This window comes from Falco peregrinus, chromosome 8, assembly GCF_023634155.1.
Source record: "Falco peregrinus isolate bFalPer1 chromosome 8, bFalPer1.pri, whole genome shotgun sequence".
Classification (NCBI taxonomy): Eukaryota; Metazoa; Chordata; class Aves; order Falconiformes; family Falconidae; genus Falco; species Falco peregrinus.
In genome coordinates, this window is record NC_073728.1 from 42,130,876 (window position 1) to 42,155,972 (window position 25,097).

At 43.9% G+C, this 25,097-nt stretch overlaps 1 protein-coding gene across 3 annotated transcripts; it reads right to left on the minus strand.

Moving 5' to 3' along the window:
• Positions 1-6,628: 6,628 nt before the first annotated feature.
• ARL5A (ADP ribosylation factor like GTPase 5A) lies at positions 6,629-23,246 on the minus strand. Of its 3 annotated transcripts, XM_055811549.1 has the most exons (7): positions 22,943-23,083; positions 22,254-22,359; positions 20,989-21,049; positions 17,873-18,020; positions 16,627-16,710; positions 13,782-13,933; positions 6,629-13,266 (listed from the first exon to the last, which is right to left on the minus strand). In XM_055811549.1, the coding sequence occupies exons 4-7, from the start codon at positions 18,014-18,016 to the stop codon at positions 13,218-13,220; spliced, it is 429 nt and encodes a 142-aa protein (XP_055667524.1). In that variant the 5' UTR covers positions 18,017-18,020; positions 20,989-21,049; positions 22,254-22,359; positions 22,943-23,083; the 3' UTR covers positions 6,629-13,217. The 3 variants fall into 3 exon arrangements, with proteins under 3 accessions (XP_055667524.1, XP_055667523.1, XP_027649670.1); XM_055811548.1 differs by lacking the exon at positions 22,254-22,359 and having other exon boundaries at positions 22,943-23,246; XM_027793869.2 differs by lacking the exons at positions 20,989-21,049; positions 22,254-22,359; positions 22,943-23,083 and adding an exon at positions 18,322-18,707.
• Between the last annotated feature and the right edge of the window lie 1,851 nt (positions 23,247-25,097).

Here is a 25,097-nt window from a genome sequence, read left to right on the forward strand (position 1 = left end):
GCCTCGTGCCTGGTGCAAGGGGTGGTTCGTCAGGAAGCATAGGTGGCAGGGAGGAGGGGGGGGCTCTGAGATGGCTCTGAATTTGCTTTAAATACAGAAGTGAACACCAAGGCTTTATGGTGGATTCAGTCCAAACGCTGCATTTGGATCTGTTTCTGAGACAATTCTCAGACTCTGCCCCTGGTTTGGTCACAAGAACTAAATGACAGCTTAATGATATTTTACAGGTGTGTGTTTGCACAATGAGAACTGACCAAACCACTTAAGACACGGATGCCCATCAGCTGCAGCTACATCACCCCCTTGAACGCCAGCCCCAGCCTAAACCAGGGAGACTGGGGCTTTCCTAGGGACATGGACAGGCACAGCCCCCCTGAGTCCAGCACGAGCAAGTCTTCTGCCCAGCATCACCTGGCCACGGCCTTGGGGACCAGCTGCTCCAGACTTACCAGCAGCAGGACCAGACTTGGTACACTTTGTTGTGCCACTTGCCACACACCACTGTCATCCCAGACACTTTCTGCTTTTTCCTCTGAGGGACCCAGTTACCAAGGAAACCAACAGCATTTGCCCAGGCGAGGCTTAGTAACAGTTCAGCACAAAGGAAGGTAAGTTTATACATGCCACAGTTTGGGAAATAAGGCAGTTTATGTGACACATCCTACCCACACAGATTGTATTACTCAAAACCGCATCTCCTGTAATCCAGTCCTATTCCCCTCCCCTCATTCTGCATAACAGGGGATCTGTTTAGACAGGCTTGCACATGGGGACATGGAGTGACAACCTAGCAGCTCACTGGGGAAGAGGTCTCTTCTTGCCATAGGGACCCCCCAGGCAGGGCACACAGTGCGGCTCCCCAGGTCTTTGAGTCAGCTCCCTGCTGCAACACAGCTCCATACACAGTGGGAAATGCAGCGGCCATGAGTGACATCATCCCATTTCCATGGCTTCTTGGGAGTCCTCCATCCCTCACCCCTGGCCCCAAATCAACTGCAAGCCTCACCTAAACAACAGGGCTTGTCCCAAGACTTTTTCCTTAATTCTACCACTTTTTCCTTAATTCCACCAAATTCACATTAATTTTTTTTTATGCCTATGAACCCTGAAAAAGAGAGACCTGAAGCAGATGGAGGTATTTTGCTCAGCTGCCTCAGATTTTAAAAATAAAAACGAGGTCTTGAAATTTCACACCTACATAGGATTTCCTTTCCCTCCTAATACCCTCTGCGGCTCTGTACTTTGGGTTCCTCGCTACCAGTGGGTGAATCAACGCAAGTATTCAGATCTTGTTTCTGTGGAAGTCTATGACAATCTGTATCATGCCAGTGACTTAAGACCTTGCCCTCTGCCCAGTAACTCTTTACCTCAATGACAGCCTCAGCTGGATCCCTGATTTGCCACTGCTGGTTGCAGCTGTTAATACTACCTGTTGTAGACTAATAAATAGGATATTGCCACAACAAAAGAGGCTGCGGGCTTTCTAGCCACCCGACCGTGCAGAGGCTCAGCCTCCAAGCTTGTCTGGTCTCATCACTGTAACTGGACTAACAACTGTTATATTGAGATTAGACATTAAAACATCAGGGTAACACATTCCTAGCTCCACATAGGAAGTTTTTTCTTGTTTGCCCAAAACAGTATGAACCACAGAATCATTTGGGTTGGAAAAGACCTTTAAGACCGTCAAGCCCAACTGCTAACTCAGGACTGCCAAGCCCACCACTAAACCATGTCCCTCAGCGCCACAGCTACACGTCTTTTAAACATGTCCAGGGATGGGGACTCCACCACCTCCCTGGGCAGCCTGTGCCAGTGCTGGACAAACCTTTCAGTGAAGAAATTTTTCCTAATGTCCAATCTAAACCTGCCCTTGCACAATTTGAGGCCGTTTCCTCTTGTCCTGTCACTTATTACTCGGGAGAAGAGCCCGACCCCACCTTGCTACAGCCTCCTTCCAGGGAGTGATCAGGTCCCCCCCAGCCTCCTGTCCTCCAGGCTAAACAGCTCCAGATGCTGAGTGCAATGCTATGCGAGAGTGGGGCCACTCAGCCTGCGCCTCAGTTAAGCAGCAAGCCACTATCCAGGCACAAGCATCACCTAAATTAGTCAAAATTATGCCATATATGAAAGCAGTTGGCTTTAGCATTGGGCGCTAAACCAGCACTAGCACCACAAAGGAACACTGACCCTCCCAACAACTCCAGCTCCTTCAGTCCCATGTCCACCCTACCCTCTGTCTGCTCCTCACCACCTCTATCTACCCCTTGCCAGTGCCAAAAAAAAAGCTGTTTGAGCCATCTGTACCACACTGGTTTCGCTGTAAGTTACTCCAAAGGTTACAAGAGTTTATGACAATTAGGTCCCCAAGCCCCATGCAAGCATTTGCGGTGCTGCATGGGAGGAAGAGGGGAAGGGGATTTCTTTTGCTGGAAGTGCAGACTTAAAAAAGTTTGATCACCCCAGGTATAGCAAGATATATATGTGGTTTTTTTTTAACACCTGTTAAAAAAAAAAAAAAAAAAAATAGAAAGCTTTTTGTTTGAAGTATTTGCTAATAAAAAGGAGGATCCTGCCCCCACCTGGCCTCTCTGGAAGGGAGCAGCCCAACGTGGAGCTGGAGCAAGAAATCCTTCGCAGCAGCTTCAAAAGGGGAGCAATGGGCAGGATGCAAACACTGGCTCCCGAGCCACAATCTGCGCTCAGAAATGGGTAATGGTTCCGATTTTGGATCGAGGTTTGACTGGCAGAAAAGTAAAGATAATTATAATCTTTCTGGAGCTGCTCCAGTCATGCCATCGTTTGTTTGTGGGGTGCAGATGGGTCCAAATGTGCTGTGTGAACGGGAATATATAGGCCTTACCATCTGCTGCCGATGTGGGAAGGGAACCATAGTCCCCTCAGTAAATCTGTGCCCACCACTGAAAACCAGAAAAACAATAGTTTTATTCACTTTGCCTCTATAAATCTCTACCACATCATGTATTCTGTATTACACTTGCAGGCACAGACAGCTTTTGAAAAAAATTATTCAGCCTGCAAAGCTGAGCTGTCTCTCCCCGAGGGCCGCAAGGAGGAAGGGGGAAGATAAACCTGTTGGTCAAAATCCAGAGGCACCTCTTGCTTTCAGAAAATCAGAAATAAGGTTTAATTTTAAATCTCAAATTAGCTGGAGCCCAGATACCGTCCAAATGCCTTCCCCCTCTCCCTGCCCCAGCTGCCTGCTGTCCTGGACCTCTCACTCCTTCGCTGGGCTCAGCGTGACATAGTGGGTGTTGCTGCTGGCTGGCAGCAAAAATCCTATGTAAGAATGGGATTTTCCCACCTTACCTCAGTTAAGAGTTATTAACTTACCAATATGCACATTTTTTGCATTATTGCAGGATTCTCCTTAAATGCACCAGGAAAGGTAAGAATGAATGGTCTAAATACACAGAGGAAGAACAGTTCTGCCTGGATTCAGGCTGCTCTTGTCCATAGGATGGCGAAGAGGGGCTTGTTCCTCTCTGCATGTGTTTACCTTTAAGGAATAGTCCACCGCTGATATAGATAGGGTTTGGCTACTGCAGTGTATCAGCGCACAGATCGCTAAAGGATTCATCGTACAAGGTATCCACAGGGCAAGCGATGCTGGGATTCACCATCTGCAGCTGGACTGGGGTTGCCACTGCCAGAACCACAAGAAGCCCGAAACAGATCTTGTATCAAAACAGTCCATATCAGACCACTTGAATGCCACTTTATCTCCACACCTTACCTATATTAAAAAAGAATATGAAAGAGGTAACTTCAAAAATTACTCAAAACCTGTGCGCTTCTGTCTGCAGGTGAAAAGCTTCAGAGCTAGTGGCTAATGCATTTTGTGTAAAATCAGTTGTTTTAACCACTTTGTCTCTTGCGTAGTTAAGCACAGGTTCATATTCTATGCCAAGGTCCAGAGGCCATCAGTGGAGCAAAAGAGGAAGGTGCATGGGTATCAGGTCCTGTAAAAGAGGGTCTTAGTGGTCTTATCACCTCACAGCCCACAAACAGTTACTAACATGAAACCTTTCCCTGCACAGCAGAAAGACCCTCCACGACCGATCGGTGCACAGAGGAACTGTGCTGTGGGCTCCTTTGTGGCATATTGCACACTGCTAGTCATGAACAAGTACCATCACGATACAAGGATCAGTGACAATTTATTACTTTGTTAAGTCAGAGCAGTTTTGATTTCTGTTATGCACCCGGTTGACATGTGCAAGAGCCGCTCTGCGGAGAGAGGAAATTTAGTTTAAAAATGCACTTTGGAAAGCAGCGTTCCCTTATTACATTAACACGTCTTAAGGAACAATAGTTTTCCTCACTTTGTTTGTTGAGACTTGTTTATGAGTCTGGATGAAAAATCCAGAAATCTGGAAATCCTTACAAAGATTCACATATCAAGTAAAGTTCAAGACTTGCCTTCATCAGCTAGCCTGTTCTCCGCAGCGTTAAACAGCACAGCCACCTTTGGCATTTCGGAGCAGAAGAGATTTGACACATACCGATAGAAGCATACTGCATATAGAAATGTGCTACCAATGGCAACCTGTACTGAAACACCTTGTCAAATATATTTAAAGCCTTTCCCCCCCAAATAAACACTTCTCAACCAACAAAGCAAATGGATTAGCGGTTGTTCAGTACACTGTATACAACTACATATTTTCTAAAGCACATGAAAATCCACATCACAACAGTAAGGGAACACTCATGGACTTGCACAACTTCATGTGGTGCGAGCCCAATGCTCTGGAGGTCAGCATCTCCCCGGCTGACCAGCCACTGCCGCAGCAGGGTGAGACCAAACATATACCCATGTCATCATTACCCATGAGCTTAAAAACAACACTCAGGTACTACCGCGAACAGTTGCAGCCACACTGGCAAAAAACGTATTACGCTAAGCAAATTCAAAATTATTATAATATACCTATGACCTTGAAAAACAAATTCTCAAGCTCACTTTGAAAATGGTATGGTGAGTCTAAAAGGAAAAAATTGATTATCTGGCCCACTTAATACAAACAGTCAGGTTTATTAGTTGTTTACACAGCTCTCATATGCATCCATTAATTCATGTTTCAAAGCTGTACATACAGGTAATAACAGAGTGTCCATTAGGATTCAACAGTACAAGGACCTCAGAAGTGAGTCTTCAACAGTACCAGCATTTATACTAAATCTTTATTTATGTACAAAAAATTTAGACAATTGTCACTGCTACTATTCCACGATCTGCATCTCTTCCTATGACCCCAAAAGTTTGCCTACATATATATACACATATACACCTCTATCTGGAGAAGGAAAAAAAAAAGCAAAAAAAAGCCTTCCAATTCTGAAGAATCAGGGCAGAAAGCAAGACAGAACAAAAAAGTTAGTAACAAGAATTAACTCAAGATGTTGACTGTTCTTTAGTTTTGCATCTAATTCAACCTCATATTGAAGAACCACAGAGATAAATCAACATATACTGTACAACAACAGAGTAGTGACACAACCTGTGATTTTAAAAGTGGCAATAAGATCAAAAAAGTACTATGTTTTAATTAAAAAAATTATAAAAAAATAAAGAGAACACAGCAGCCCCTAAATTTCATACATCCAAGAAAAAAAGCCAAAAAGCAATGGCATTTTCTGTTAAAGTCTATTTACAGTTTCACACACTGGGTGTAAATGACTAAGCCAAGGCTCCCTTTGGCAGGTTTGCTCTACTCAAGATTTTCAGTTGTTGGATGCAGAAGTAAAACAGTCAGAGTTTGGCAGAGGTAAATGTTTTTTTGTGCACAATTAAAAAGCATAAAGGTATTTAATGATAAAAACATACTGGAATAAAAACCTTCAGAAATACTTATTTATGTATTTTTAATGGACCAATGTGGTGATCTACAAACTAAGGTTAGACAGCAGCAAGGGGAACACGAGGCAGGCAACAGGCACGCTGCCTGAGGAACCCTGTACTAAACCGGCAAAAATAAGTATGTGATAATGATGCCTTTTTTTTTTTTTTTTTTTAATAAAAAAATCACCTGATATTTAATTGGATTCAAAAGAAAAACAAGAGCAATTTTCAGAAAAGTTGTAGTAAAGTTAAGGAATAACAAAGTTAAGAGGAAAAGAAACATGCAGGGCACAGCCAAGAGCGGGCATGGCTTTGGAGGTAACTCACCGTTCCTTCACCCTCCAGCAAAAAGCGCAGAGGAGGAGTAACGCAGCATGCAACACAGACACAGCGGCCAGCGCCAGGCAGGAGCTGGGGACAAAGCCCCGCCAAATGCGAGAATTGTGTCACACAGGAAAAAGACTTCAGCTAGACACAGCTAAAATTGGATGCAGAAGGATAAAGAGTGCAGAAAAAGCATTTTGCCATCTCTTCCGCCATCGGAACGAAGGGGCTGACACTGACTTATTCCTCAAAACTCCATTAAAAACATCACCTGCCCATGCGTCACTTCACGGAAAGGTTACTCTCCAAGATTACCACACGGATACAAATATTGCACAGTTAGAAATAAAGCCAAAGTCCAAACTTAACACATATGGAACGAGACTGTTAGGGTCGCAGAGCTGACTGGCAACATACCTTTAGTACTGTACAATGATATTTTCTTTTTTTTTAACCCAGCTTTGGTTTCACCTCTCTTGCTTTCTAAGCAGTTGCCTGTAACCCCCCCCACTCACACAGCTGCAAGTACCAGCGTGCAGTACATGAATGCACAGGAGCAGTACACTGCTGGAATCCCGCATTTTCTAGAAGAAAAAAGCATTTCACCATTAATTGTAACTTCCATTTGATTTGAAACTAACACACACATACTTATTACCAAACTTGTCCCAAATGCCAAAATATCTCCCAATACAAAGCCATTAAAATTAAAATTAAATCAGAGGTTCGGCTGAACAGCGCATTTCACCCCAGGAACGCCTGGAGAACCCCACAGGCTATGTCAGAAATCACACTTTTGCTTGAGAAGTTTCACCGCAACATAGACATGCAGAATGTTTAAATGCAAACAGTACAATGCTGACAAGTGCTTTCATTTTCAAATAATAAATACTGGTAGGTTTTCAAGAATTAGCAATTCTGACATGACCTGTAAATGTGTCTATATACTTTTACACAGCTCCTCCCTCCCAACAACAATTCTAGACCAAATTTGTGATTCTTTCACTTCTTCAACAAGAATTATAAGAACTGAATGAGTTCCCTTCAGTGAAAATCAGACTTTAAAAGCCAGGATGGACAGAGAGAGGCAAGGGGGAAACAATTAAAGGCATGTTCTGATAAAATTTCAGGAAAAGTCACTTTTCCTGAATCATAATTGATTCATGATTATTATGATCATCATATAACAGAATCATAATTGAACTTTATTATAATAAATAGCTTTATAAAAAGTTTTAGCTAAATTACTTTAATAAACATGCATTAAGTTTCAGACACAGAAGGGCTCAAGCCAAGAAATACCAGCCCTCACAAGTCTTGGGATTAATGTGAAGCAATAACTTTGTATATTCTGGAATGACATTTTATTGCAGTTATCGCTGTTAGCCACATTACTTTATGCATTTCTTTCAGAAAGAAGACAAACTTTTTCGAAAGAGAAGTACAAAATACAAGTGATCAAAAGAAATATGACCCTGCTCATATGATTAATGCGTATACATACGGGTGTTACTCTGCATTTGTAAAAAACAGATAATATACTTTACTGTAACTACATCGTTAGTACACTAATCTGGTAAGTTTACTTTATACGTCATGAATTATAGGTTTAGTGTCACAGGACAGTATTGTAATCCATTACTTGGTCCAGTCGGAGGGCAAAGAGCTTGGCTCCCTCTGACACCCGCTCAGCCTCCCGGGAGAGCCAGGAGGGCAGACTCAGATTTAGAGCAGCACGTACGGGCCAAGTACAGGACTGCGGCTACAGGATTGGAGGTTTAGAGGTTTTGGAAAAGAACATAAGAAAGCTGAGGACATGCTGAAAACATTCATGAAAACATAATACAGACACAGGTTAAACGGGATGGTTACCATTCCTTTGTCATATGCTACCAATTCTTCAATTTATTAGCCAAAAAAAGTGCTCAGCCTTTCCAGTCGGAGGGGGTTTTGGTTTTTGTTGGGGTTTTTTTGTTGGGTTTTTTGTTTGTTTTTTTTTTTAAATCTTTGAATCTCTTTGCAGACAATACATCTTTCTCGGCCACATCTTCTACCCTCCCCAGAGTTTGATGCTGTAAGCATTCAGACAAGAGTAACACCAAGCTGATGATTTACAAAGAATGATTTACAGCCTTCTAGGTAAAGCAGCATTCTCTAACTTGATCCAGTATCAGCTAAGTTTTCTAAATTTACAGATAGGAAAAGCTTAAAAAAAGCCCAGCAACTTATGTCCTTGCTCACAAGAAATCTGGCCTAAAAGGCTAAGGGCGGTACATGAGTTCGATCCTGTTATGAATAAAGGCTACCATCTGATGTGAAGAACACTTTCAAAAAAAAGTCTCTGTACAATATAAAAATTCACCAGTAAAATCCTAGTAAGGCAAGAATATAATTTCTGCTTATGATTCTAAATCACAATGTAAAAAAAGTTACAGTGGCAACCACTTATAATTTCTTGGGTTTGTACATTTAATATATTCACTGCAACAATTATATTCAAGTCACATTTGTATTTATAATACATATCACAACTATATGCGAAGACATTTTTCTTTCTTAGTGCCATTTTTCATGACATCAAACTCGTCCTGTAATGCTCAGTGATGCGCCATTTAAAGGCTTAGTACTACATTCATTTGAATTAGCTGAAAACTATTTTTCCAGACATAATTAGTCTGACAGCCGCAAAGTTAATGTTTTATTAGCCAACTAAAAAGGAACTACTTACATGAGGATACTTACAAGGCCAAGTATTCTTGGATTAAGTTATTTAAACAGCGTTCCTTGAAAAGAATTTCAGCTAACCAATCTGATGCAAGGACAAATTTAGTATCTCCCTTCACAAAGCAAGCTAGCTATGGGATGTCTGATGGAAAAAGTGCTTGAAATGTAGAGGACAGAAAGAAACTGTAACAAATTCATTATAAATCATGTTAAAACTGATGTGTAGGGAGAAGAAAAAAACCACTCATTTACACACATTTAAATGCTTTTATAGAAATAGATCTATTTTAAGGAAAATGGAAATTGTCACAGAGGAGGAAAAAAATTGATCACTGAATTAAGTTACAGGCACTTGAGCTGCATAGACTGTAGAAGGTGCCCATCGGATACGTTTAGCATTCACGCATGAACACCTATACCTAGGAACACACTATAAAATGCATAGGAAAACAGCTGTTAAGCCTCCCTGGCAATAAAAAAAAAAAAAAAATAAAAAAATGAAGCTAAGTAGATCCCTGTTCACATTTTCCAAGTTCTATATTCCACCTTTCCTCGCAATTAAAAACCTGCATAATTTTCAAATCACAGAGGCAGCATATTATAGAGATGACTTACCAGGTTTATTGTCTGCTAAAGCAAAAGAAACATTTTCAATATTATTGAAATATGACTTACTGCTATGTTTTTGCCAGTAAAATGGCATTCTGCAGCATGAACTTAAATAACCATTTTTTAAAGCCCCCCCCCCCCCCCCGGTTCTGTATAACATCCTAAGCATTAATTTCATGAAGAACAAAGGCAAGGCAACACAACACACAGAGGGCAAAAACACAAAAGCAATACAAATCCAGGGCGTGACTCGTGTTAAGACAATCAATTCCAAAGAATAACCAAATGAAGTTGAAAGCAGCATTGATGCAAAGTTCACTTGCTTTTCTATGGACAAAGCTGTGAGAAAAATGTGAATTGGCCTACAGGGAAAAGGAAAAAGCCGTAAACAAGCAGCACATACAAAAAGGGTTTGTGTGTTCAAAAGTTTGCCTGCCCTTCTCCAGCTCTACCAGGTGACTAAATTTAAAAACATTTCCAACTTTACACAAAAGGCAAGGTGTGCAGGGAAGGACCGTCACAGCCACAACGCTACCGTGAGGGTACATACTTCTCACGTTCATCTCAGCAGTATCACAGCGGACACACTTGTTCTCACAAAGACCCTTCAGGCAAACAAACTTTCCTACAAAACCTCTCGCTGCAGCACCTGGATGACATTATTCCGCTTTCGCTATGCACTGCTGGGCTTAAAAGCATGATCGCACCAACCCCACAAGGTGAGAACTCGAAACAGTCACCTCTGTTTACAATGGGGTGACAAAAAGGTGCCCGGCTACTACAGGCAAGATCCATCATTGTTATGGAGACTGCAAATCCAGCATTTAAAATGAAGGTGCGTCCTCCCTTGATTCCTAAGCCCCGGCCAAGAAAGCTGCAGGCACACGGCGCATCGGGAAGCACCGGCCACCACAGAATTCTAGCTACTGAAGAGCACATCGGCCCTCTAACATACCGTCGGATCACAAGAAGAGACAGAAAAACTCATCATTACACATGATGTGACACGCACCTTTTTCTGCAGCCAGGTTAAGGCTGGATCGTTCACCATCCAACACACAGACAACAATTTGACTTTTGAATTATCAACACTTTAGGGCACAAAAGACATTGTTTTAACAGGCAGTCTTCACATGTGCAGCTATTCCCAGCTCCCTGCTAGGGTCTGTTGCCACTCCTGAAATGAAGATGCAGTGACCTGGTTGCCCGGTATCTCAGATGCCACAGAAAGTGGAAGTGGCCAGGGTACCGAGAGGGAGAAGGAGTAAGCCTAAGTTTACTTATGCGTAAACATTAGATGTCTGGTTGCAACACAAGCTGTACCTGGAGAAAACCACCACACTTTCATGATACGGCCATACTAAGTCCTACTAATTGAAGCGAGGGAGTAAGCAGCAAATTTCAGCAAGTAGCAGATACCAGAATACTGCTCCATGATATTTTCTTTTTTTCATTAGCAGGAAAAACTCATGTTTTTAAAAACAAACAAAAACCCAACACACGCAGCCTGTGCAGGTTCAGGCAAAACCACGCAGTATTTAACAATACTAAAGCAAAATATTTTCAAAGGATGAAAGGGAAGACATAAGACTCAAAAACCAGACACTGAGGTTTATAAGCAAGTCTGCTTTTTCTTTTTTAAGACTAGAAAACGTACAATTCCATTTCATATGCAAGTGTGCACAGAGCTCATTTCTTGAAGATACTATCAGATAAACTGAGAAAGTCTTTGCATTAAATTGTTATTTCTTCAAACATTTATACATTTTGCAATACACCAGTTAAATACCAGTATCTATGTGCATGCACTATAAAGGTATGCATGTACACATTAAAATGTTTAACAAAGACAGCAGATTCCCTATCCAGTGAGCATCATAAAGAGATACCAAAAAATGTATTAAAAAGTTAAATTCTTTACCTGCCTTTGTTAAATACAGGGTTTTGAAACTGCCGCACTTCTTTTCTCCACAAATTCACAACATGATCCCTAGCAAAGCGGGCAAATGGGAAGGCAGGCGGGCTGAATGGATTAACCCATAACCAAAGATCAGCACCTTAAAAAGTTCAAACTAGGCTTTTCCTTTAAAATGTCTTTTCCATCCTTATCAGATGTATGAGGTAAGAAAGGAAAGGACATTTTAAACAAAGTTTTGTTTCATTTTGCTCTACTCCCCAAACACACATCTCCAACATAAGAGCCTACGATCGAGGCTACGTACGCTTTCACAATACTGACGTTTCAAACCATACAACTCTCACTCTCCTCCCGTTGAAAAACCTGTATCCTTTAAAATGGTAACTGGGAACAGCTTCTGTGCGAGGTGGGACACCCACCTGTTAGGTCCTACAGTAAGAAAAGATAATCACATAGTGTTCTGACACCTCGTTCTAGCTCACCTGGGGGCCATGCAAGGGAGTTCTATTGTCAAGAAATACTGCCCTGAAACTTCTGTGGGAACACGATCGAGGGGTCACTTAGAGCTTTGCAAGTAGTGTAATCTGTTCTGCTCCCCATCCCAGTTCCACCCATTGCATATATAGAGAGATATATACATTTTTAAGCTATCAAAAAGAAGCGTGCCTTCCTCTGGAAAACACTTAATACAGAGTATGATGTGTTTTGTAAGATTCCAGTGGGACTTTTAAACACACTTTTGTGCCTCTTCTTTGGTTAAGAAAAAAAAAGATGACATTTTTCCCTTTATGACAGCTAAAGGTACTTCTACTGGACTCAAATCGTAGAGTGAACAGTACAGAAAAAAAAAAAAGAGAAGCAGTACCACAGGACAGCATGACATGCACTTTTTGGAATCACCTAATCAAATGATGACTACAACAACAAAAAGAAGAAAATCTGTTTCATTTTAAACTCTTTGGCAAGCTTTTACTGTTTGCCGACACTGTAACTCAAAGCTCGATCCCCATGCCCCAGTCCGTTATGGCATCCTCCCTAATTGAAAAATCACGTGAAAAAACAAGCAGTGGTCTTAAGAGAGAAGTTTGTTTTATAAAGTTCTGGTGAGCCAACTGCCTGATGGATGTTACAGCCATACAGATAACAAAGGAAAAGAAGTTGTGATGTGTTGGCTACGTCAAATATTAGTACTACTGTCAACATACTGATTCAGCTTTACACACTGGTCTGAACAGATTGCAATTAACCTAAAATTGAGGTATAAATATACACAAATATGTACAGTACACATACAGGAAAATATTTTTGCATTTGTAACATCGGTAACCTTAAAAATACTGGAAAGTTGGTATCTATGCCGTTGATTTGCTTGCTAATTTACTGGAATAATGAAGCCAACATCTTCGACTAGAGAGGACTACAATGGAATAATAGAACCCAAAATTAAAAGCTCCTTCCTCTCACTTCATCTTCAACATGCTCAACATTGGACTGTTCTGAGTGGCTGTATCTTGAAATGAAGGTTGATCACAGCTTTTAAATACAGCATCTTCAGAGGAAAGCAAACCGAAAACCAAGCTGGAGCCACCAACTGCATCTTTCATCTTGCTGAATGGCCTTAATTTATATACACGTATGTGTGTGTGCATCTATGTAGAAAATAAAGTTGAGATCAGTTCAGTATAAATACATCTAACCCATTAATTCTGCCACTGTGAAGGTAATCATGGGTGCAGCTCTTTTTAAGCAATGTCTGTGCAAAGAGGTCATTAAAAATCATCTGATCTTAAGTCTTGACATCATCCATTCGAGTCCTTGGCACAGTCTGCAAACAAAAGAGATAATTTTTTAAGGAATACAGCCACTTCTCAGGACAGCTTCAAAGATAATGCCATGGCACCAATTTAAATTCTTCCCCAGAACTCCATGATTCTGACTGAAGGAGTAACTTCCAGAAACAATCCACTCTGACCACAGCATTTCCTAGATCATCTTAAGCAATCTACGGGTGAGAGACTTCAGATCCCAGCACTTCAAGAAATGCACGGAAGTTATCTCTACTTACGATTATTCTTAATAAACCAGAACAGATTTTAGGTCATTTCCATCCCTGCCCTCATTAGGCCCAAAACATATTAAGTTTTATCACTGTGAGGGGAGACTGTGGATTTGATGTGAAAGCTGGTTTTCAGATCACACCGATCACAAGCTGGTACGTTCCGAGCCCAAAAATCTTTACAACTACTAGACAGGGGAGGAGTATGTATTAAAACCAAACCCTACAATAAAAATACCAAAATAATTCAAGATTCCCCTCTGACAGACAAGAACAACTCTTACCCCTCTCCAGTTAGAGCACAGCAGGCCTGAATGTGCCACTGATGATCCTTAATTGAAGTCAGTTTCAGAAACTGAGATATTTCAGCTACTGTCATACACTCTTTAACATCTTGCTTGTTAGCAAAGATCAGCAAACCAGCTTTTTTTAAGTCCTAGGGAGAAAGAAGAAAAAAAGATGCTGATCACAAATCAGCCCTTGGAAGCAAAAGAGGTGGTACCAGACTAAAGAACCTTAAGCCCTAGCAAAAAAACCTCAACTATAAAACGCTGCAGGCTGACTGACATGTAACTTCAGAAAATCCTTTGATCCAGCAAACTGAACGTCCCATTTTTGCTTAGGACGAGCTGTAAAACCACACTGGCTGTTCTGCTGCATGCCGCGAGGCTCAGAGGTCCCTGTACCTCTGTATGTGTGCGGCTGCAACAAAGCCACACGCCTCCAACAGCCAAGGCCTCCCGTTTAACCCCGGCCTTACAGCTCACTCCTGCCTGCGTATCCAAATCAAGCACCTTCTCCTGAGCACAGCTTTTACCTACACACCGCGCTTAGGTATTAGCAAACGGTTAAGACTGATTTTATAGTACCAAATTAGTAGGCTGTGTGCACAGGGCAAGGTTGGGTTACCCCACCAGAACTTTCTAAGTGCTGGTAAAGCCATGCCAAGTGTGCTGACACCGTGGCACGCCAGGGCCAGAAGGATGCTCTGCCTGCACAGCAGCCCTCTGCAAGGGAAATGCTGCCTGTTAAGAAGCATTAATGTGCCACAGACAGCATAGAGCAAGCTGCGGTAATATTTTACTTAGAAGATACACAGAATTCATAGAAAGTCGGCACTTACACTGCTTTAGAATCGAAGGATGGACATCTACACGAACAAGGACATTACAATAAACTTCTTCATAAGGCCCATGTAAACTTTAAAGCATCAGTACTAACAATTTGGAGAAGAGCAACTCTAGGGGCAAGTTTATTTTATCTTGGGCTGCTTGGAATTAAACTAGTACAGGCATGTATTACTGAAAATCTTTCCCTCCGAAAGTAAAAAGGTCTTCCCAGGAAGCCAAGACTACTCGTTCACTTAAATACCTATCAGACACACTAATTTTTACAAGCAGTAAAATTAATTCCCAAACAATCTACTGGTCCAGAAAATAACTGGAACTGACCTGGGCAACTCAATTTTGCCTTAACAGAAATTCAATTGACCTGCTTAGCAGAAAGAAAAGATTTCCAAGGACTGCAAGGAAAAGCTATTCTAAATAAATATTTGACTTTCATTTCAGCTTATAACCATTACTGTTCTCTTCAAACGTCACAGCACCTAGAGAGTTAGCAGAATACACCGAAAACATCCTGTTGTGAAACAATGGGCACATTTACAGTTACACGGATGCTTTCGGAGCACAGAAATAGTCTCCCAACACAAAGCAAGGGCATTCATGCTGCTTGAAGCTCCAGACTTTTCTCATTTCAAATTCAGTCCGTTAATAACTTCTGCATCTTTCTTTACAGATTACAAACCAGAAGACGCAGGTTTTGTTTAGCGACAGCAACAGACTGAAGAGTACATCTCTGAAATTCTAATTATGACAGCAGCAGACCCAATGGCAACAGTCCTTCCACGCCACATTTAACATTCCACCACAACCAAGAAAGCCAGACCTACTTTATTAGAATTTATTTTATTAAACACAACTTTAAATTAAATACCAAAAATTAGAAATTCAAGACACTAAGCAAAGCACTTGTTTTTTCTCAAATGCTTTAGATTACTATGATCACTCAAGGGAAATACACAGGCAGTCTTCCCCCTTCCTGCAGTCTACTGAACAGTGGCTACAGTTTAAATACAGATGTAATATTTTGAGGATATAATGCCATTAATTATGCACACATCTTTGTATTCTGACACTTCAATTTGGAATCTCGGTGTCATCTCATACAAACTGATCCAGTTTGCATTCTCAGTTTGCCGAGTTTGATCTCAGCAGCAGCAGTCAAGTTTATATAACCCCCCCTTTTTTTTTTTGCTTTTTTTTTTGAAGATTCAGCAAAAATCAGGCTCCGGTCCCGCTGCACCGCATGGGTAGGTTAAAGACTTCGGGACATTCAGGTCATGCAATAGGTAACTCCTTGTCTTATACGTCAGTCCAATACTTATGACTCAGACAGTTCAGTTTTAGACCTGACACTGGGCTCAGTTTTAAAGAGGGTCTTGACAAGTCAGCAAATTATACTCTCATTCTGCAATTCCAAGTGCACAGAGAATGCCGGCCCCGACAGCCAACGGCAGGCCATTTCTTCAGTCTTATAGCTGGCTGCTGTAAGACGTATTATTAAGGCTGTATCTGTTTCACTGTGGAAACAGAAAACATCAAGCAACCATGAAGCTATCAATAATAGTAATTAAGTTTTGGAGGAAGTAATGTTTTTTAAAACAATCTCATTCAGGTATTAACATGAATTGAAGTATAAAACTCACAAAAGTCATTTATAGGTCCTAACTTCTGTTTCAATGTAGCACTCACAAGTTGAAAAGCTGCTTTTGTGGGAGTTCTCTACAGTAATTCAGCATGAATTTACAGCTTTATTGGGAGCTTCACAAAAGACAGAGCCTCTGGCAGGAACAAGACAGCTCTGATACAGTACTACCCGCAGCTGGGGAAGCGCGACTGCTGCTCTTTGCCTTGGGCTTCACTGGAGAGGCCTCCTGCCATTCTGGTCTGTCTGCAGGGTAAGGGGGAGCTTTCACAAAAAGCATGCACATCTGCTTCCCTTAACACGTAACATCCAGATCTTATCCACAATAAATATTAAACCAAAGAAAAAACAGGGTCTACTCACCTCGTGTGCTAACATTTTATACAGTTCTTCTTTAGTCACAGAAATTCTCTCTCTGTCTGTGCTGTCCACAACAACTATCACAAACTTTAAGAAGTGAAGAGTTGTTAGTTGGAGAACAAACTATCTTTCCAGCCACACATTTTTCAGCAGGACAGATTACTGTTTCCATGGCATTATCCAGACAGTTAGCTGCATTATCAGATATCATCCTATTCCAGACACACCTCCCCCAGCCAGAGCATGATTACCCGCAGCACTGGTATGGATTACAACTTGTGTCAGAGCTATACAAACCACGGCATATCTTTTGACTTTTTGTTTTCCATTTTCAAGTGAAAAATTTATACTGAAAGCAAGTGTTACTCTGTAATCCCAAATCCGGTTTTGTTCTTTGCTTAGCATAACCGAGGCAGCACGCTGATCTCTCAAGTAATTTCTTACAGTTTACCTTTTTAAGGCTGCATCAGCTTTCTCCGTCTCCTTCAAATACTAATACGCAAATAAATATTTGCAAGGGATTTAAAAAAAAACAACCACCCATAAGCTCAATATTTCAAAAGCAGACACACAGCTATGCATCATAGCATCTTACAAGGAAGCGCAGGAGAACAAATCTGATTATTAAAAAAAAACCAACCCTTTTTTAAAACCACATTTGATAACACACAGGAAACACTGATTTAAATCATTATTTACTCAAGTTCAGTGTATGTGCTGCAACTTCATCGCTAAAAAGTTCTTAAAATTACTGGGGGTGCTTAAGTAAATTGAGCATGTGAGCTTGCAAGACAGCGCTCCTGCAGTCTTGGAAGAAAACTTTTGGGCTTTCAGTCTTACTCCTGAGGGGTAAGACAGGTTTTAAGAGTACCTGCTACAGAGACAGAGCAGCCACGGTCCACAGGAGGGGACCTGTAAACCTGGGGATCTGTAATACCAAGACAAAGTGAGCACTTGCCCTAAGGCCGCAGATCCCCAGACACAGAATCCTTATGAAAAAGCTGTTTTTAATGGCAACTCCGTATTATGCATCTTGGATAAAAAATATAAAAGCAAGTCTTACAACAGCCTGCTAAAGAGGAGACTTCAAAAAAATCCACAGAGGAGTACCCTGCAGTAGCTACGGTAACATTCAAAGCACAGTTAATACAGCCCTCTGGAAGCGTGGCCGGTGCAGATCTCTGGCACGCTGCACCCCCTCTGCCAGCAGTGGTTGCACGGTGTCTTGCAGCAAGGCCTTCACTCTCACCTCTGTGTTCGTATAGTAGGTGTTCCACGAGGACCGGAGAGACTCCTGCCCTCCAATATCCCACATGAGAAAGCGCGTGTTGTTCACCACGATCTCCTCCACGTTACTGCCTATGGTGGGTGAGGTATGCACCACCTCGTTCATCGAGCTGCGGAGGGAAGAGAGCGACTTGGTGAGGAACTGCAAAAACCGGCACATTAACTGCGTTACATCAAGCACCTCCAGACTCCAAACTGACCTCCTGCCATCAAACCCAAACCTGATGGTTACTCCGAGGTAGAAAGCTTAGTGGGACAATTACAGCAAACACTCCGTATGCAGCAAATGGAGACAAGGTCTGACAGCAGAAGGCAAGTAAAAATAAAGATAGCAATAAAAAAGGACTCTGTAAACTATGTAATAATTGAATTATACAGCTGAGAGAGCATTCATGAACAAAACTGTATTACCATTAATTAAATCATAAAGCTGAGAGAATATCTGCTTCAGAAGCTGTTTTAAGCAGTCAGCTTTTCTTTTTCCAGGCCGATTTTGGCACGCATGGGAGAGAGCAGTTGTTTTGCTTCAAGAATGTGGTTAAGCCACAAGATTTCCGAAGCTGCAGAAAAACAACTCATCATCCAGCTGCACCAAATACACTACATCTTGCTCTCCTTCCAGTGCAGGCCCCTGAGAGCATACTTTCTTCACAATTCAGCTGCTTTATGTCCAAACATCCTTCTCTTCTCCCTTCAGCACAGTCCAGTAACACTGCTTTTTGGAGACAAGCGCAGACATTAAATATTTGAAATATATTGTTTTAGAGGTGTAGCGCAACTTTGTCATTAAGACCACCAGTTTCACATCAATAGTGATAACCAAATGTGTTCTCTGGATATTCCTCAAGTTCAAATTATTTACTGTGCGGGATATGCAAAAAAAATTAAAAGTAGCTTCAACAAAATTGTCAACCATTTGCAAAGAACATAATTCTTCTGATAATATTGATGTTTTTTCATTTTATATGAACATTTTTTTAAGCTTTAGCAGAGCTTTTAGTTACAGTGACAGCAATTTGAGACTTATAACTGGAATACTACTTGATGATACAGAGAACCAAGGAGATAAAGGGATGGTCCTGTGTTCTGGAAAGGAATCCCAGTTACCCCGTGTCTTAGCAGCATATAACAAGCAACCTTCTCACCACACACATTTGAAGGCAACTATACAAGAGACTGATTAGAAGAACAAACCATAAAACCAAACTAAGGGTAACACTGACATAAGAAAATGCCTGTGGCCGATCCCATATTTAAAGAACAGGTTTTGGCAGAGTTCTGGCTTGGAAGAGACTTATCACGAGACCCCTTTCCTTGGCTGCACCTGCAGCCTTTCACATTCTAGCTGCTGGCACCTCACAGTTTGCAATACGATAAGTGGGTTTTTTCCTCCTCCCCAGTGAAACAAGGTGAGCGTGAAGCTTAATGGCATTTCTAGAACACTGGATCACAAAATCCCAGTGCTACCCAAGGGGAGGGAAGACATCTGAGTAGAAGAACAGGGCAAAATGAAATGTCTGTGGAGCTGCTGCAATCTGTCAGAAGAATCACCACTCCAATGTCTGCTGTGACTCCCTCTGATACCAAAGAAACAACCAGTACACTAACCAACGCTAGCCATCCCACTAGTTATCTCTATCCATCTCACACAAAAAGGGTTCAACGAGTTAATTCATGCTCAGAACACTTATCTACCACTAAGAAACGTGAAGAGGAAAAATGGGATATGCACAGATGGAGGCAGGGTTTCAGCAGTCAAGCAGGACTAACAGGGGACAGCTCTCACACAGTGGCGAACAGGGGAAGGGGAATACAAGAAGAGAGAAGGGGAAGTCCTGTGGAGCTAAAAAGGGTATGAAAGAAAAGGAGGCATACGGAGATCCACTGTACAAAAGGGAAAAGAAAACACTGAGACTTCAGAAATAAGATAAGAAGAATCATGAGACATTTGTGAAGGAAGTGGAAAGACACAGGCAGCATTAAAATGCACCAAGGATGGCCCTCAGCTGCAGCTGTTACTAGTCTTGAAAAATATTCTTCATTCTATTTATGCTTTTTAAAATCTCTCACTCTCGATTTAAATAACAACAACCAATTTCATCTTTTCACTTTCTCTGCCGAGTGTGCTAGGGCATAAGAGGCTGGAAATGCTGCCCAAGTTTCATATTTCAGAAAGGCAAAAGCAGATCACAATTTGACAAAACCCAAACATTTTAATAAAGCGTATTTCAAGTGTAGGGTTAGACCAGTACAGCCATATCACTTAACAGGAATTATATCTGATACTCACTCAGGAACACTTCCTAATACCAGACTACTTCACGTGAGAAACTGCAAATCTGTTTCTGTTACAAACAGACCTTGAGTCGCCTGTCCCACCTAGAAGCTTCTGAGCTTGCAGATGAATCCGCACCCTTTTATCAAAATGCAGCTGAGGACCAGAGATACAAGGCTCACACAAGTTTCATGTACACCAGCCGCAGGGTTAATGCAATACAAACACAAGTCGATGCCACTACTAAAGGCAGAAGCTGCATGACAGCATGGGCTGCCACCGATGGAGCTGTGCTGCCCTGGGTTCAGCCAGCGCTCAGCCTTCCTCCTTCATCCCATACCACAAATGACACGAAAGTATGTCTTGGGAGACAGGACACGAGTCATGGCAGGGAGAGGTCAGGCTCCACTGCTTTGCCACTCACCAAACAATTTGTTTGGTATTTACATGCTGCAGCGTGGATCGGTTCAGCAGCACTGTCCTGTGGCTAACCCTCAATGTAATCATATTTTATGGAGCTGGCAAACAGTCTACACGGTGACACCAAAGGCAGTTGTGATTAAGTGGTAATAGCAACATAATCTGATAAACAAAAGCTCTGGACAAAACCTTCTTGATATACCAGGCAAAACGGAGACCTTTCCAAACTCTAAACACACACTCTGACCCACCGCCACCTATACTTCAATCTTCAGTGTAATGCTCTCAAAGGAAAAACTAACAAGGAAAGCAGCCACAAGTCAGAGTAATATATACGATGCACACCTCGCGATACATGAGACATCTCTGTGGTTCATACTTACAATTGATAAAGAATGGTCGTTTTTCCTGCATTATCCAGGCCAACAATGATTACCTTGTGCTCTGAAATAAAAATATCACTAGTAAGCCACATAGTTAACTTTGCCATCACGATAACAACTGTGTTATGAAACAAGGTTAGCGTTGCGTTTTAGACCGATTCCCTAAGCAAATACTGCCAAACTTCAGGTGCCGCATTTCACAGGCGAAGAGCTTTTGCTCGTTTGTCTGTGGAGGTGTACAAACCCATGTGCTGTTCCGAGTAGGTAAGCAACTGTCCATTTTTCCCCATCTACACATCTACAGGAACGATTTCTGAGAGATTACATGTGGACTTTTCCTTCTCTGAAGTGCTAGCGCAATCTCACGCTGGAATTTTCTCCCAAGCTTCCACACATTTTTGTGGATTGTAACAGACTGTATTCTCTATTCCCCCCAACCACAGCAGCTCTCCAGAATACATGCTTACACATGTTAAATGTTCATTTCCAAGGCCGCACTTTTATTATGGCCTGCAACACCTTAATCTCTTTGCAAAGAGCTGTGAAAAACCACAACGATGCTGATCTGCGCCATCAGCAGGGCAATCCACCTGTCTCCCTCAGTGTCCTCTTTTCCCTTCAGCAGGCTTGGAACCCAGCGAACAGTTTTGCTGACGAGTATTTTACAGTATGCTTTCACCCACTTAGTTTTAGATGAACCAAGGAGTGCTACACAAAACTACTCTGACACATAGACGAACACATTTTGGAGCTCAGTGTCTGAATCCATTATTGTTTCTATTTAGCACCTTCTTTCCTATACATCACAAAATTGAATTTGAATTCTACAGCGGGTCTCGTCGGGCACATTGAGATTTATGATTACAGGGCCAGCGAGCGCTGCCTGCTCTCAGCTAGGTTACACAACTTTGACTTGCACAAATAACCTTGGCCTCAACAGGACTATTCACGCAAGTAAAAGCTTTGTGCGAAGGGGCTTCCTTCCCCCCCTCCCCAGCGGTCCGCAAGGGCGACAAAAAGCCATTATAAACCTGCCCAAGCTTCCGATGACCAGAGATCAATTCCTTCTGCTCACAAAGTACGCTCGCATTGATCTGTCACGGAGGAGAGCGGGAAGGGACAGGGGTCAGGTAAGCGGGGTGTTCTTGGTTTTAATTTTATCAATATTGTGTGGTTTTGCAGAGTTGTCTTACATACCATCAAATACAAACTCCAGTTTTAATAACTTTGCATAACTGCACAATATTGTAAAAATGTCTGCTTACCTGACCCCACATAACTAGGAACTTTTGTTTCTGGTGTGACGCTGCCAGCGTATGGATGTTAGGAAATCAGGTGCAACAGAAGCTACAGAGAACCTTGGGCTGGACGCTACAAGACAAAAACACGTTGTTGTATTTGCGCTCGACGTTAACGGGCACACGCTCGGGGCGTGCAGGCGTGAGCGCCCCAGCCCACTCCAAACCAGACCTAAAGCCCCTGCAAACGCGTTACGAGTTACAGCCCCCGCAGCCCTTCCCGCAGGGCGACGGGCGTTAACAAGGGAACTTATAAATAACATTCGCTCCCTCGCCGGGGGTTTGCCCGATACCGAGGGCCCGACACCGCGGGTATCGCCTCAGCCGCCGCCGGGCGCACTCGGCCCCGTCACGGCGGCGCTGAGGCGTTAAGGCGCCTGAAGACGAAACTCCGCGCTACGCCGCCCGCCGGTGCACGGCACCCCCCCGCCGGGGAACGCGCTCCCCAGCCACCCAGGGAGGGAATAAAGAGGAATAAAGGGTTAAACGCAGCCCCCCACCCCGCCCCGAGCCTCCCGGCCGCCCCCCGCGGCCCGGGCCGAGGCAGCGCTCCCCCGCCCCCGCCGCCAGCCCCCGCCGTGGCCCCGGGACCGGCCCCTCGCCCCGCCGGCCACGGCCCTCAGGCCCCGCGCCCCGGCCCGGCCGCCGGCCCTCACCCTGGTGGTTGAACAGCCTCCATATCCTGGTGAAGAGGATCCCCATCCTCAGCCGGGGCAGCTCCGGGCCTCGCCGGCTCCTCAGCGCCTGGCGCGGGGCTACCCCGCTCCCGGGCCGCGGGCGGCTCAGGGCCCGGCCCGGCGCCCGCTCTGCCGGCGGAAGGGCGGGCTGGGGCCTCGCCGGGCCTGGCGCCGCTCGGACATCGCCGCCGCCCCGCCGCGCTCGCCTCGCCGCCTGCCCGGGCCGGCCGCGGAGCGGGAGAGCAACGCGCCGCCGCCGGCCTCCCCGCGGCCACCGTAGGGACGGGGCGGGCGCGGCTGCGGCGTCAGGGGCGGGGCGGGCGCTGCCGCCATTACGCGGCCCCGCCTGAGGCCCCCCCCGCGCCCGCGGCGTTTTCTGGGTTCTACGGCAGCTGGGGCCCGGCGGGGGAGTCGGGCGCTCAAACCTGCCACCGCGCGCGTAAAACCTCAAGTGTTTGGGGTTTGGGCTTTTTTGTGTGTTTGTTTTTAAGCCGTTAGCAAACAGGTTCAGACGCTCCGTGTTAGGCCGGAGCCAGGGCACGGGGGGTTGCCCTCGTTTGGCCCGGCCCTGGCCAAAATGCCGCTCAATTCCGCCACCAGCGGTGACCCGCGGAGCTGTGGCGCGGCCGCCGCCTCGGCCCCGGGCCCCCGCGCTGCCCCCTCGGCCCCGGGCCCCTCTGCAGCCGCGCTAAGGCCGCGTTGTGCCGGCAGGCCGCGCCGGCGGTGGCTCACCCCCGCCGAGGGCGTTCTCGCCGCCAGGGTTTGTAACTGGGGTCCGGCATCCCAAGGGAGCCGCGGGTGGGTTCCCCAGTGTTGGGCACGTCGTGGTTTTAAACACCGCTGGCAGGCATGGAAAGGAAGACCCACGGCTGCGCTTCTCTGAAAAAGTAAATTTAACTTTAGGGGAGAGGGTGTCAAAGAGTGAAACGGGTGGAACGTCTGGATTTGAAGTTTAGAAGGCGTCTCGCCGAGAGGTTGGCGTTCAAAGGCTTTGCTCCCTGCCACAGCCGTCCCAGTGAGCTCCTCCCCATGGAAAGCTGGCCAGGTGGCAGCTGAGCCAGCCTTGGCATCCACGGTCCCCGCATGGGATGGAGAGCCTCCCTCTGGAGATGGAGAAGCTCCTCTTGGGATGGGATGCCTTACTTGGGATGGAATAGCCTCTCTGTCCTTAAAATCCTCTGGACACACTCATGTTCCTGAGAACCATCAGCATTACACAATATAAACCGTCAGCATTACACAATGCAACCTCCTGCCACCGACCGTACGTGTTACTACTGGCTTTTCTGCGCATTCCATCATGCCCTCTCACCCGCCCCACATCCTCCCTCTTTCCTGTCTGTGTAGGCGCTTACCACGGGCTCTGTTTTCGCCCTGCTCCTTTGCACACTGGCACAGCTACTTGCTCAGTTCTACCTTCATCTTTCCACATGGTGTCTGGCCCCCTTCCCATAGGACATGCTTCTTATTTCAGTTTTTCGCTTCTTCTAGCAGCTTTTATTCTGACAGCAGCTTCTTGCTTTTATTTTCTCTGCTGCAATATTGGCCCATAGTCAAAGTAGCAAGACCAGTAGTAAGCTCTTGAGTTTGTGTGTCTGTAGGCTTTCATGCTTTCTGTTGCTTAGAAGGGAAATATATGATCCTTAACAGTTGAAGAAAAAAAAGATAATAAACTGGCATGTCACAACTTTCATATGATAAAAATAAACCATGCACTGCACTAGTAATGGATCTGTTGTCATCCAGGTTTAAAAGAGCTAGATATAACGTATAACTGTCCGTGGTATTCATGCTTTACAACTTTTCCAGCCTTAACAATAGTGATGCAGTATCAGCTACCTAATATGACAGGGAAAACACAATTAGCCCAGACACCTTCTGGCTAGTCTGTGAAACCTTTGTCACCGGCAGTCTGTGAAAAAAAAAAAAAATCTTTTAATATGAAAGTTGTTGACCATTTATGGTTTTGGTCCACTGTTTGAGTTTTATTGCTGCTTTTAAACCTCAGACATGACAATCAGCATGACTTTGGAAAAGCAGCTGTGATGTATCATATCATATCGTATAGCTGTGATGTATCATATCATATCATATAGCTGTGATATATCATATCATATAGCTGTGACGTATCATA